At 52.7% G+C, this 15,122-nt stretch overlaps 1 protein-coding gene across 5 annotated transcripts in view; it reads left to right on the top strand.

Moving 5' to 3' along the window:
• The window catches only part of ZMIZ1 (zinc finger MIZ-type containing 1), a 227,217-nt gene that overhangs the window by 186,533 nt on the left and 25,562 nt on the right, over window positions 1-15,122 (top strand). For all 5 annotated transcript variants that reach the window (XM_037496163.1, XM_037496161.1, XM_037496164.1 and 2 more), the window contains one exon: window positions 5,839-5,983. In XM_037496163.1, the coding sequence (XP_037352060.1) occupies window positions 5,839-5,983 (145 nt within the window). The remainder of the gene's footprint in view (window positions 1-5,838; window positions 5,984-15,122) is intronic.

Genomic DNA, 15,122 nt, shown 5'->3' with positions numbered 1-15,122 from the left:
ACACAGGCACGGTTGCTCTGTTCTCCAGCAGCCTTTTAGCCACGAAGATGCTCTTTGATACTTAATACGCCTTTGTCTCATTTTGCATCTAGCTTCCTCAGGCTGCAGCATAATTCTCCTGCTTGGCCCTTACCACCAGGTTCTGCACCCTCCTTCCTGTACCACTGCTGCTGCCATCCCTTTCTGATCCCCAGACCATGCCAGAAATGAGCATGCTGCCTCACACTGTGTGAACACCCCTCTACTCGCCTCCATAGGCATAAATGCCATGCTTCTGTGGCTACAATGGCTGCCTCTGGCTTTTCACTTGAGTTCAGCCTTTACATGTGCCAGGCAAGCTCGTATGCCTTTTTGATGCTTTGACTCCAGCCTCTACTCCCTACCAGCTCATTGTCTGCCAGTTATAAACTGGTATGGAGAAGGCAGCTCTGCCTCCCCCCGCCCCAACCTGGAGCCCGGGTCATTCCTGAATTGGGACGTGCAGCCTCTTCCTTCCACCTCTCAGGCACCACCTCATCTTGTTAGCTCATCCTAAGGTACGGAGGCAAATGCAGGGCCTGGCACAGTCCCCAGGGAGGGTACATGTGGGGCAAACCAGAACTGACACCCAGGACTCCACTGTGGACCTGCCCCCCCCCCCCACACACACACACTTACATCTGCTTTTCCTTTGTCCATAAAGGACACGGGTGGCTGCTCGCTGCAGGCAGAGTAACCAGAAAGATCTTGGTGAGCAAATGTCAGGGACGTGGCTCTTCCTCAGTGCCTCTCCCAGACCTGATTCTCAGACTGGGCGTTGTCTTCCATTTCACTTCCAGAGGAGTTCATGCTGCCTTATCCTTAGCTCTGGGGGAAAGAGGGGGGCCTAGACATGTCTATTAGATCCCATTAATAGGAGATGCCCCTGTGGTCACTCAGACTATTTTTTGTGAACCGCCTGGAAGGAAAACACCTGCTAATCACACCAAGACACAGCATCAACTCTGCACACATGCCTCTAGCCAATGACCATAGTCGTTTAAGTCCTGGCAGGTCTGGATAAGGAACCCCTGCACCCCTGTGGCTTTCAGGATAAGTACAGAGACAGGTACAGGCAGTGGGAGCAGAAGAGGCAGCCAGTCATGGCTCTTCCCTGCTGGAGTCTCCTCTCCCTTCATTGACGCCCCAGGACTCTGCTTCCTCTGGACTGTGCCTACCTGTCACTCTTCCTACGCTTAGTGATATTAACTCAGCTTATCCTTACAACAACCCTATGAGATGAGGAGACTCCCCCGCCGGCCCCCATTTTAGAGTTGAGGAAACAGGCACTGAAAGGTTAGGCCTCTTGGAGCTGTCAGATGGTGGTGGACACCCAGCTGGGTCAGGTCTTGCCAGTTATTCTGGAGTCGGGGGTCTCACCAGCTCTCCCAGAGATACACCAGGCCGTGGTGGGTGTGGGATTGAGAGGCTGCCATGGGTTACTGGGTCCCTTGGTTCTTTACCCACCCTCCGCTGCTTTTTGACTTCCACTTGAATACCCCTTTGGCCGATTGATACTAATTAACAGCTCACCTCTACTCTGAAGCAGGAAGTTTCAGTTTAACCCATTTTACAGATGGGGAAACTGGGGTCCCCTCAGTTGGTAAAGCAGCCCGTGTGAGATCTCACAGCTTGTGGCAGGCCATGGGGCTCGAACCCGGTCTGGACTCCAAGCCAGTGTGCTTAGCCATGGCTCCCAACCTGCCCACACCCATCCCACCCCCTCCTCTCTCCTAGGCTGGTGTGGGTGACCTTGACCCCTTCAGGGAGCTGGGAAAATTTCCTCCCATTCACAAAACACTTTGCTGCCTGCAGCAAATGACACTTTTGCAGATGTCCCACCTGCTCTCCCAAGACCACACACACAGCTTTCTGGGACTCTGTGCCGACTTCATGCCAGAGGTGCAGAGAGCTTGTGTGATTTGCCTGAGGCCACATAACTCTAAGCAGTGGAACTAAGAATATTGGGATCCCACTGGTGAACCCCAGAGGGATAACTGGTCCCTAAAGTTAATAGAAAATGAGGGTCAGGGCTGCCTCCTAGTCTTTTCGATTTTACACGTTTCGACTTCCACTTCCAGTGGAAGCTATGAAAGGTCTTAGCAAGGGCATTTACCTAACCCACTTCACCACAGGAACTCCTGCACACAGTAGGTACTCAGCAGCCATTTGCAGAGTGAATACTGGGTAAATGATCAAACAACCAAGTACTTAAGGTGAGATTGGGGGAAACCTGGCAAATAAAGATGCCAGGTAGGAGGGGTACGGGAGGCCCCCATGTGCTCAAGAGCCAAGCGCAGGCGTACATGTTTCTTGCTGCGATGTGCGGAAGTGCTTAGAAACCTGGGTGAAGTCAAGCAGGCTGTGCTGTGTGACGGGGGGAAAGGACACAGTCATAGCTGCTATCTTAATATGAAAATTAGAGCCCTCTGTGTGAAAAGGGGGCTTTTGGGGTCAGCCCTGTTACAACTGGGGAGTGGTACTCACAGGATGAGACAGGGCTAGTCATGGCAGCTGGCGAGACAGTCGGAGGGGCATTCCTGACCCTGCCTGCAATGGGTTAGGGAGGCTGGTGTCTCTTCCTGGAAATCCTGTTGCAGGCCAGGCTCTGTGCGCCATGCCTGTGTCTTAAAAGATGAGTCCCACACCAGCCTGGGAGTCTACATGCCTGGAATCCCTCCCAAATCCCAGGGCCTGTGCTATGCTCAGTGGTCCCTTTTCATGCCCTGCCCCAACCAGTGCCCAAAGAAAGACATCAGGACGGAAGGAGCACGCAGCATGGCCCAGATCCAGGCACGTAGACCCCACCCAGCTGAGCTGCCATTCTGTCTGATGTTGTCATCCTCTGCCTGCCTCTTTCTGATCGTCCCCCAGGGTCTCTGGGAGTGCTTAGACTCCCTTTCTGGCTGCAGGTTGCCATGTATTATCATTAGCAAGCACTACCTCTGAGCAGCTCGTGCTGGTTTGCACCGTGATGGGAGCATGCACTGTGTCCGTCCTCCATGCGTCCTCCTGCCACTTGTCTGCCAGCATGGCCTCTGTACTAGCTGGCCTCTCAGGCCCAGGAGGTGAGGTGTGCTGCCTCCCTCCTCATCTGCTGCCTCCCCCCCTTCCCCTGTTGGATGTAGGAACGTCGCTGTCCTGGCATCTGTGTTGTGTCGTGGCTGCCTGTTACACATATCACATCTGCTTACAGCATGCAGACCCTGCCATGCCACCAACCTCTCTTTATTCCCTTTGCAGAAAACCACTTCACCAGTGATAGGGAGGCCATGAGGGCTGTCCTTGACCAAGCAGGGAGGTGGCCTATGACACTGGAGGGAATCTCTGAATGCCCCTATGGTGCCTCCCATCCCCTCCCACTTGGCAAGGCTGGCCCCCTGGAGAGAGGCTGGGAGGGGCGGCTGTGGGCAGCGGGCAGCACCATCTGTGGCCATCCTTTGTGCTGGCAGCCGAGCCATCCCTCCTTCGCTGTGATCCAGCAGGGCTCGTGCTTGGTGTGCAAATGAGTTTCCAGATGCCCAATGCCCCCTGCACAAGAAGCAGTAACTAGGGGCCTGGGAGAAGAATGGAGCAATCTGGAAATTCTCTTCTGTCTGTTGCAGCCTCTCTGAATAGCCTGCTTCCCACCCACTCCCCCAAATCCCCCCCCACACACACACCCCCAGCTGTGGCAGATGTATGCTGGTTGCCTGCTTTAGGGGCATTTTGCCATAGTTTCTGGACAGACAGACACAGGGTGGGGGCCTCTCCTCTCTGGCACCCTCCTGCTTTTGCAGCTGGAGGTAAGGTGAGCCCCACAGAGAGGGGCAGACTGCATCTTTTAAGACATAGCCGATCATTGGCACCCTGCCTAGAGAGAGAAACAGGTGTGCCCCCTGGCTTTCAGTCCCGCTCACCTCCTACTTGGGCATCTTTGCACACCACACAAGTCAAATTAACAAACCCAGCAGCCCTGGCAGGAGCCCTTAACCCCACCTCTCCCTGTTCCCTATAAGAACCACTTTGTCCTTTGACACCAGAAGAACCCCAGGAATGTGGGCACCTCCCTCCCAGCTTGCCCAAGGCAGAAGTGGATGGATGGGGTTGTTCTGCTAGTCCCAAAAGCTGCTTCCTACATCCAGCCCACCCAGTGATGCGCAGAAGTGTCTGATGGTCCTCCTCGCTCCCCGCCCTTGATAGAGCTTACCTGGGCCCTGGACAGGGGCAGAGCCTGGCAGGGCTCCAAGGGTTCCCAGCCCTCCTCTCCAGGCCTAGGCATTATGCTTCTCTCTGGTCATCCTTCCTGGCCAGCTGAACTTGGTGAAGGGTGATTCAGAGGATGCCTAAGGGTTTCCTCGTTGAACTGGAGGAGCTGAGACCATGCCCCTCGGAGTTTGTCTTCTGATAGGTTTCATCACCTTCCCCACCTTCTATCTAGCCTCAGATCCACCACCAGTGCTTGGGGCAGGGTCACCGTCGATGTCCCTGCACCTCTGACTGTGCTTCCTGAAATGAGTGACTTTACCTGCCCGTGCCTCAGTGTTCCCATCTATAGAATAGGGATAATGGTGCATGTGGGGTTGACTTGAGGAAAGGACAGAAGTGTGTTGTCCAGCACCCAGAGGTGAGAGCCTGGAAGTGAGGGAGGGGTCTTTGCATTCAGCCAGTGACTGGGTTGACTGCTTCCAGAACTATCAGGTCAATGTGTCAGCAGTCTCACAGCAGGGCATGTGGTCACCCGACTTTGTTTCTGTACATACTTAGCAGTTCCTCTGTCTGCCCCTCCTCACAGCCCTGGGAGGAAGGTGGAATGTAAGGCAGGAGTCATTCATTACTCCTCTTCCCCTGCAAGCAAACTGAGGCCCAGAGAGGGACTGTGAATTCCTTAGAGTTGCACAGCAAGGTGGTGACAGCCCAGCCTTCTCGACTCCCAGCTCCCTCCCCACAACCACACTCAGTGGTCAAGCACTTCGGAAGGACTGGCCTGACACCCTGACCTTGAGGGTTCTTTTGGTCCCCCCCACCGCATTGCCACATTGGGACAGTGAAGCATGAAAGAAACTCACTTTCCTCTTAGCACCCATTACTTCATGGCTTCTCTCTTGGCCTGTAAACCTCTGTAAGAGTAGATATGCAGGGTTCCCTGTGCTCCTGACTCGGGTGCCCCGGCAGACCCTCCGTCAGCACCCTTGCGCCGCCCTCTGCCTGGAAATGCTTTGTACTCTGGGGTATTTGTGCCCTGTAGTGTGGGGCCAGTCCCGGGTCAAAGGTTTGGGAAGGTGCTCACGTGCTCAGCAGAACACTTTCTGGAAGTTTCAGGGAGGTCCTGCCATCACTCCTGGGATCATCAGCAGGCTCCAGAAAGGCTCCGGATTATGTTTAAACCCTGTGATTTTGGGCCCTGCCCAGAAGAAGCAGCGTTGTTGGCTCCTGGTCAGGAGTCCAGTGGGGTGGGGGGTGCAAGCTTCACCAAGAAGCCTGGGGCCACTGGCAGTGCTAATGATGGTGTCTCTTGCCCCACACAGCATGTGTGTCTGTCCGTTCCCTCCCATTCCCCCCACCCCATTCCCACCATCTTCACTTGGCACCATGCCCTCATCTTGACTCTTTCCCCTTTGCTGCCTCCGGCTGGTCCTCCTTAAATTAGTTGCCATTGAAATCAGCCTCCTTGGATCTACTTTTATAGTAGCAGAAGCTCTTAAGTCCTCTTCCAGGGTGTCAGCCCCACTTTTCAGCTACGAATACTGAGTCTTCTCCTGATGTTACACAGAGGTGGGGGCAGGCGTGGCAGGGTGTGGTGGCCAAGGTGCCCGCTGACCATCCTGTCCTTCCTTGCAGCCCTGCTGTCCTCCTGGTGCGAGGAACTCGGCCGCCTGCTGCTGCTCCGACATCAGAAGAGCCGCCAGAGCGACCCCCCTGGGAAACTCCCCATGCAGCCCCCCCTCAACTCCATGAGCTCCATGAAACCCACTCTGTCGCACAGGTGAGCGGGCAGGTGCCGCCAGGGCCAGGCTGCTTGACTGGGGACTGGCAGCCACTGTCAGGCCCATAGTCTTCTTGGAGATGCCCTCAGGGAAGAACAGGGGTGGGGGCTTCTGCAAAGCCTTGAGGATGTCACATCTAAAGTCCAGTTGTTCACATTCTTGTGGCTGAGTGTGGTTTCTGCCCCATCAAAATAGGTAGAAAGTGCTGGATTTAGTCAACCCGGATGTTCTGTCCCTTACATGGGGAGCTGCCTCTTCCTTAGATTCTAGACTTCTGGCAGAAGTTCTGGACTTCTTGGCTGCTCTGGACTCAGGCCTTCCCTTTCTCCTGAGCAGGGTCTTGGGCAAAAGCAGAGAAACCAGAATCAGAAAGGATTCAGGAAGTTCCTGGACTGGTGGTCCTACTCCCAGATAGGGGGACAGCCAACACAGGCCCACCAGGCTGGAAGGTGGCTCAGCACAGAGATGGGGTGGGAAGTGCAGCACAGGTGGGGAAGGGTTCAACACAGGCCATCGGCATGAAAGAGCTGGCCTGGCTGCCCTGCACCAGCCTCAGAACGACTCATGGTCAGGATGGGCAGTTTCCCCAGTGAATCATCTTGCAGGTCCCTTGCTGAGCTGGGATGCCCTCTCCAAGCTCTGCTATCTCTGGAACAACGGGGCCCTTCATGCTGTCATCAGAGATCACCAGAAGGGGCATTTGTGGTCAGAGCTCAGTTCTCATTACCCAGCTTGACTAGGGAGCTGCAGCCCAGAGACCTGGGTCACACCATAAATGTGCTGCTGGGGAGCCAGGTGTTGACCAGGCTTTTGAAATCTAATTAGAATCCACTGATCTTCAGTGTCAGAAGGGACCTCAGAGCAACTGGAGTTCAGTGTCCTGTCCAGCAGGGTGGCCCCCAAATGTGGTTCCCTGCCACAGTCACAAGCACTTTGCATGATAGCAAGTGCACATCAACACCTAGGGTCAGGCCAAGGTCAGCTCTGACTTTCAGAATAGCCCCTCACCCGACCCCCCATGGGTATTTTGCAAGAAGTCGCGGTTGGTATTTGGGCAAGGTAATTTTTCATGGTGCAGGACTTTGCAGAGCATTTAATGTATCGATCCCAGCCCACTTGATTCTTTTAGCATGCCCCTGCTCCCCAAGATAACTAAAACACCATCACACATGTTGTGGAGTGGGAGTATCTCCCTGGTTAGGAACCCCTGCTCTAGAGAGGCAAAGCCCGCCTTCATCTGCCTTTCACCCCTCGCTCCTGGTTCCACAGGTCTTCTGAACCAAGCATAGGCTGTGGCTGAATGCAACCTAAGCTGTGTAATTTGCATTTACCCTTGCAATGTTTTAGCTCATTAATTCTCCTCCTGCCTCTCATCATCCCATACTTCATGTCCTCCCCAACCTTCCCTCCTCCAAGTCATTTCAGTAAAGCTGTTGCTGATGGCAGGCCAGGACCCCAAGGGCCCCAACAGAGACCTGCCTCAGAGCTACCTGGGCATGACCGTTGAGCCCCAGAGTGCCAGGGTTCTGGCCCATGGCCAGCCCTTTGCCAGGTCTTTGCTGAATTGAGCTGAAGGCAGGAGACTGTTCAGTCCTGGGATTGAGCAGATGAAGGGAGCCTGTGCTCCAGGAGCTGACTCTCACTAGCTGGAGAAATAAGCTCGAGGCAAAAATCAAGAGCTGGCATAAAGGCAAGGTTAGGGTTACATGACTGGCAGTCTCGGCCTTGGGGGTTAGAAGGAGGAAGATGGGCCGGGCTGGCTGTCATGAGGCTGCCCAAAGAACATGAACTTTTACCCTGAAGGACTTAGACTGGCCACCGAGCAAGTGCTCCTTGGAGCTCAAATTGACTTCCCAGAAATGCTGTGGGCCTGAGGAGCCTGGTTGGAACCCAGTGCTTGGCAACTCTGCCACCACCAGTGGCTCAGCTGTGCGTGTGCTTGGGATCCTAGACAGGAGAACTGTCAAAGGGGAGAGCTGTGTGCACCCGAAAACTCGCTAAGTGTTAATAGACCAATTGGATCCATGGAACCCAGTCTCCTGGCAGAGCACAATGAGGTGTCCTATATCCTAGATGGTACCTCCCATCCCTAGTAGCAGAACTAGAAGGGAAATTGGGTCTGAGTGGGACAGTGACTTGCCCAAGAACACACAGCGAGCAAGGGGCATGCAGGGCATTGAACCACAATGAGCCTAGCCAGCCTAGCTCTTCGCCCTCTGCTCACCATTCAGGATCACCCAAATGGTATCTGCTTGTTAACCCGAATTTGATCAGCTCCCTATTTCCCACTCTAAGAGGGTGTTGGTTGAGGCCAAAAATAACCTCTTGGGGGCTTCCCCTGGTGGCACAGGAGGTTGAGCTCAGTGCTGTGAAGCTGTCCGCAGCCTCTGCAGCGCCGGTTCGATCCCAGCCGGTGGGCAAGGGCCCCACATGGTGCAGCAGACCTCTCCTGCTGCCCGCTGCTCCCCTCAGCAGTGTACTTCGTCAGTCTGCCTGTTCTGTTCCCCACTCTGTCTGTGGTGAATCCTCCCACCCTCCTGCGAATCTGGCCTGTATCCCCGTTCTTGTATAAATAAATAGATCTTTAAAAAAAAATAATAACCTCTTGTATAGGGACCAACCCATGTCCCTTCAGGTCCAGAGTTGTTCTGAGGACCCATAATGGTTGGGGGAGTGGCAGTTGGGGATCTTATCTTGTGACTTTATGAATTTCCCCAGGGGGGATTCCCTCATTTCCAGGGAAACTCCAGTAACGTACATCACGTTTTAAGTCACTAATCAATTACCCAATGAAGAGAAAGAGTAGAAGAGAAAGTCAGGTACTTTGGCAGATAGAAACCATTTTAATCATCATCCTCCACATGTCCTGACTAGCCTGAAGGAAGGAGGCTGGTCTAGCCTTCTCACTAAGGAGACATCGGGCCAGGGGTCCTCAGCTTGGGGACCCTGCGATATGCATGAGTTGGTACTAAATGGTACCCCAGCTATTCTGAAGACTTGAGTCCCCTTCTCTGAAGGCACTGAGGACAGTCACAGAGAGGATGAGGGACCCCTGGAAGCAGAAGCCTCGGGGTGTCTCTAGGGACCCTGTGATTGCCATACCTCTGTAGCTCAGGCATCAGGCTACAGACGTTGACCCCAGCACTAGGCTTCTATGTAAAGCCTGTGCCCCCAAGTGCAGCCGTGACCCCTGAAGAGCTGCTGGGCGGAGGTAGAGCTAAGCACACAGAGCTAGGTGTTAGAAAAAGATCAGACCGCTGCGGCCCCCAGGCAGTTTCTGCAGGTGACAGTGGTAAGGGGGCCTCTTGAGTACCCACACATTTGGAGAGCATTACTGTTTGTGGAGCAGTCTTTGGATTCGCTCCCTGATTGGTTCCCCCACAGAGCTGTAGGTGGGTGCTGTCCTATCCGCTCCACCTACAGAGGCGCGGGAGGCTGGGGAGGCCAGTCCGGTGCAGGAAGGGACCTGGACCTGTAGCCGGACAGCAGACTCCTTCACAGTCCCTTCAGTCACACGCAATGGATGCCAACCACTATTTCTGCCTTCTCCCAGATTTTCAATGAGTAGTTAAAAAAGCCATTTGTGATTAGCACATTGTTTGTATGCAAATCAGTGCTGCAAAGGTAATTAAAAGCCTAATAAATCTTGTTTACACCCTTAATTTGATTACAATCAAAGCCCTGATAGAGCTGGGAAAGATTCCAAGACCAGGGGTGCCACTCTTCTTCTTCCAGGTGAGAGATTTGTGGGCCCCCAGAGGAGAGAGTCCAGGGACTGTGATGTTCCCCAGGACTTCTGGGGCTCCCTGCAGATCCTGGGTAGACCCCCTTGTGCGACCCCTGGATCCTGGGCAGGCCCTCTGGTGTCCTCCCCCTTTGGATCTAGAGCAGAGATCCCTTCTTCCCTCAGATCTTGAGTGGGGTTCTGATGTTCTGGTCCAATCCCGGTGCTCCTCTCTGTCCCTCAGTTTCCTCATCTATAGTATGGAATAACAGCTGTGCAGGGTCTCCAGTGAGATCATTGCCAGGCCTGACACACAGGGAACGCCAGACTGGTCATCACTCCCCCAACCCTCAGCTTGGCGCCCTCAGGAACTGACATGCGCATTCATAGTTAACTAACATGAAGGTGTCAATCGAAACCAACCCACCTTCCCCTTTCCCTAGTTATGTCACATCACCTTCACCCCTTTTGTTTTCTAAAACTCTTTTCACATAGCTGTTCCTAAAATTCAGTATGTAATAGGCCCTTTTCCCCCCAGAAAATTCTGCGCCATCAGTTCCAGATTGCCAAGATGTTCCTTTCCTCTTTCCTATTGAAAAAATTTAAAACCCTCTAATATGCAGTTAGCTGCACAAGTTCCTCTCTGAGTTTCACCGCAGGGAGGGAAGGAAGCAGGCCCCAGTAATTGTGATGATGGAGAGCATTGTTAATGGTTCCCCTAAATTAAAGAGGGTGGGAGCCTCAGCGCCTCACTGGCTGGTGTTTCATTAGTACTAACACTATAGTCTTGCACGGAGACAGGACCAATATAGCCAGATCAGGGAAATTAATTAGGGTCTGACAATACCCTTAATAGGAATTTGTTATTTCTCCAAAATAAAGTGGCTGTTACAAGTGCAAGGGAAGAATAACTCAGCCCTCCCCTCTCCTTCCATCCATGAATGTCGTTATAGACATTGTCTCAAGAATCCAGAATCATCACTCTCTTCCTGGCTCTAAAATGTTCTCTCATATTCAGCAAACATTGGTCAGTGCCCCACCCCCCCAAACATGGAGCTAGCAAACAGACTTGTAAAGCATCTGCTGTAACTGCAATATAAAAGGCTCTTTGTAAAATATATGGAAAAAGTGGGGCGTGTTGAGGAAACAGGAAAATGCCCTTGGTTCTGTTTAGGATAATCACAAAAGGGACTATCTAGACTGGGCTTTGCCGTAGAGGTAGGAGCTGACTAACTAGAGAAAAGAAGGCAGAGAACACTGAAGAAAGCCTCAGAAGCTTGGAAAATATGGTCAGCAGGCAGGAATGAAAATAATACTCTCTCCCATTAATAGCATACGTGCAAAACATCTGGGCACCATCTCTGCACTAGTAAGGAAATGTGGGTACCTATACCACAGACAGAAGAAATCAAGAAAAGCAGAAGTACAGCTGAGCTCAGATTGCCAGGCACTGTGCTAGATTTCTGTTTTATCCTAGGAGAGTATTAGCCTCACTTTACAGATGAGAAATTTGAGACCAACTTAAATAACATGTCCCATGTCATAGTAATCATCAGTGAAAGAGTGAAAGTTTAGCCCCAAAGACTATTAAGTCCAGAGCCCTGAGAGTTAACCATGCTTCTGCTCTGGCATTTGAATATTAACCTCAAAAATATTTAGTCAGGGCCTCCCTGGTGGCCTAGGGGTTAAGTCTCAGTGCTGTCATCACCACGGCCTGAGTTCTATCCCTGGCCAGGAAGCTGTCCCACATATGGCACAGCAGACCTCTCCTGTCTTGCCTGCTGCTCCCCTCAGCAGCGTATTTCAGTAGATCTGCCTGTTCAGCTCCCCACTCTGTCTCTCCCTGCACTTCTGGCCTACACCCCATCTCTTCTATGCAAAAAATAAAATAAATTTAAAAAAAATAAATTAAATTTAAAAATATATATATTTAGTCAAAGTCCCTGATTCTTTTCCTACATAGTTCAGACTACAGCTACTGACTTGATGTATGAAGTGTTTTTTCCTGGGATACTATTTGGGATTACTCTGAACACAGTCTTTGAGACCAAATTTTACATTTCTGTACCTTTGTGCTGGGTGGCTTCTGAAAGGCGCCTTCCCTAAGAGCCCCTGCATAGCTGCACTCCTTTTTGGAATTCTTGGGGACTTCTAGATTGCCTTTGCAGTGCCTGCTCCCTTGCTTTGTCACCGTGTTTGTGGGGGCAGCTTTTTTCTTGGATCTTAAGCTTCCTGAGACACTGTGCCTGACATGGCCAGGCCGACCCAGCCACCTTGCCCTTGACGAGCTCTTAGACCCCTGTGAGTCTCAGATGTGTTTGTTTTGTGCACTTAAAAGGATTAAATGAGTTTTTGGTCAAAGTCACTTTTACATAATTCCTTGCTTTGAGAAACCACTCAATAAATTATAGCAAATGATAAGAGCAGCCCGCAGTTTTAAGGGTGCCCAGAGTATGCTGGACATGGTCATTTGGCCTGACGTGTGTGAATTCACTTACTCCTTATGACAGCCTCTGGGAAAGAACTATCATCCCATTTTAGAGACACTGATGAGCAGCTATCTCCTTTACTTCCCTCTGCCACTCTCCCTAGGGTCCCAAGCCCTCCCACTTCCAGGTCCTATAGGTGGGCAGCTATCAGGCTTAATGAAATGTTCATTCATTCTCAGGCACCTCTCTGAGGGCAAACTCAGAGAGATGGAAGTGCTCCCTGACACCGGATTCCTATGCCCTCTAGATGTATAAAGACATCGCTCTAGGCACAGGGAGCCTGAGAGCTTGGGCTCCTGAGGCAGAAGGACAAAAGCAGAAGGGCTGTTATTGGGGCCCTAGGAACATGAGGAGCAGGCGGGACTCGGGCTGATGGAGATGGCAAGGGCTTTCCAGACAAGGTGGCCTTTGGAGGAGCCTAGCAAGATGAGTGGCATTTCAGGGTGGGGTGAAGCCTCCCAGGTTGAGAGGTGCGGAGGTGGGAAAGTCACACACACACACACACACACACACACACACTCACACACACATGTGTTAGGAAGCCAAGTAGTTTCTGGCACTGGTGCCTCTGGAGGAGCAACAGTGTTCTTGGGGCACTTTTGGCTGGATAGGACTATGGTATGATCTCGAGCCACGGTGGATTAGGGGTGTCCAGAGCCAGGCAGGATTACCAAGAGTGAATTCACAAGTCCCAGGTTTCTGACCTCCCTCTGAACTGTGGCCATGTGTGCCAAAAGGAGAGAAGTAATTCCCAATGGGTGGCCTGGAATGCTAGGGGCCTCTGACTGGACTTGGTATATCTGCTGGATAAACAATACAGGAGCCAGATGAGGGTAGGGCCTCAGGACACCCCCTAGACCTACTCTTCATGACCCTAGGGCCCTCCCACCCCTGGTAAGGCACAGGAACCTGACTCATCTATGATCTTTGAGTGTAGGAGCTGGGTGCCCTCCCCCATCCCACCCCATGTCTGAGTCCAGGCAGAGGCGTCTGCAGGCCGACTGCCGCCGTGGGCCTGTGGGGGCGAATGCCTTTGCTGTGACAGCAGGAGCTGTCTCCCCAGGAGATGAGTCACAGCCTTGTCGGTGCGGCTGCCACTTCTGCTTCTGCAGCAGGTGCAAGTGGGGGCGAGTGAGCCTCGAGACCGCCTCTACTTACGTGCGCCTGTCTCCCCCGAGCCGGTGCTCATGCCAGCGGGGCCCCTGTATGTGTACACATATGTATCCCCCCATAAGTGTGTGTGCACCTGGGTGTGTGCCTAGGCCTTGAGGTGAACCTTCCAGCAACACAGAGGGATGCCCATTTTGGGAGCCTTAGTTAAGTTTGCTTCTCACCTAGTTTGGGGTGGAGGGGTCGAAACAGGAAGGAGCCCATTTCCGCTCATGAGGCCCACCCACGGAGCTGCAGGGCAGTCAGGAGCTTCTTTGTGGGCCTGTGCGGTATCCCTGTAAGCTGAAACCTCTCTGCCTGAGGTGGGACCCTGATGGAGTCTGGGGGTTCCCAGAAGGCTTGACTTCCCAAGGCTTCCAGGCACGTTCTAAAAGAACACACAAGCCTAATTCAGAACCTGACATCAGCCTGTAAGGGTGATGAGAGCTGTGGGGCCCAAGTTCTGGGAAGAGAAGACAGACTCAGTGCTTTGTTAATTGTAGGAGGTCTTGGGTTCAATCCAGTCACACCTAGGACCAGGGGTCTGCAGAAGATCCAGGGGTCTCTGTTGTTTAAAACCGAGCCTACTGGGCCTCCTTGTGAGACTGGCAGTGTCCCAGGTCCCCAGTGACCACCCCGCCTTGGGAGAGAAGGGGCTTTTCCAGCACAGCTGCACTGAGAAGCAGGCTCACCCCTTCCTCCCCTGTGTTTCTCTGCCCTACCCGTACTCACTGGACTCCCAGGTCCCTAGCCAGTTGCCCCAGGTGCAGAGTGTGAGCTGTGTCACCTTTGGCCTGTGCATCTGGGCCTCAACCCTTCTGCTGACCCATGGCATGTCTGGCCTGCAGAGGGAGGGGCAGGCAGTAGGGCTGGGTTCCCTGAGGACAGTGCCCCTCCCCCCAACTCTCAGCCTGCTATTTTTCCCCCAGAAGCCATGAGTAATGCTACTCTGTGTCACTTTCCATTTGAGAAAGCCTTTTTGTCTGTATTCTCTTTGAGCCCCATCAGACTTACACTACTGAAGCATGTCTTATTCGAGCTTCAGTGACTGAGACCCACAGTAAATACACGATCTCTACACCCTGTAGAGATGTAGACCCGGGGTGTGCATATACTTATACTTGAAATCAAGATGTAAGTTCAAGGAATGACACTCATCCTTATTAGGGCACCCACTTGATTACTCTGTGTTTTGTTCCCTTGTTTTCCCCTCGTGCTGTTTTGATATCTTGCCCTGCTTTTGTTTCATGACCAGCAATTTGGATGTAGGGGCTGCTGTTCTTATGCCATTTTACAGATGAGAAGACAGAGTATAGACAGGCTCAGAAACTGACACCTGGACTTTGAGCTGGTGCTGGGGGGTGGAACCAGAACTTGTGTCCAGGGTATAAACGAAAGCCAGGAGAAGAGGGAAAGCGGTTGCTCTTTTATACCAGGAGGTCTGGACAGACCCTTCCGGTGAGGTGGCAGGAAGGAATTCAGAGGCTGGAGAGGCAGGGGAAGAGCCAGCATGAACAGACGGTGACATGGTCTTGCTGCCCAGTCTGGTCACTATCACTGCTGAGGGCTCTGCCAGGCAAGGAGCTGACACAAGGCTCAGCTCCAAACCCCCTCTGCCTGCCCATCAAACAGGACTCCACCTTCCTCCTGGAAGACCTGACCTGGGCTGGCTCCAGTTTCCTCAACCTCTGGAGTGTGAGAGCTTTTGCCTCCTGCTGGTTTTCTGTGGCAAGGGCACAAGGCAGACAGAGGCTTGAGTTGCTTTTCTAGCCCTTT

The sequence above is a fragment of the Talpa occidentalis genome, unplaced genomic scaffold (assembly GCF_014898055.3).
Source record: "Talpa occidentalis isolate TD23 unplaced genomic scaffold, MPIMG_talOcc4v2.1 talOcc4.8, whole genome shotgun sequence".
NCBI classification, from domain to species: Eukaryota; Metazoa; Chordata; class Mammalia; order Eulipotyphla; family Talpidae; genus Talpa; species Talpa occidentalis.
This window is presented reverse-complemented; position numbering and strand designations above follow the sequence as displayed.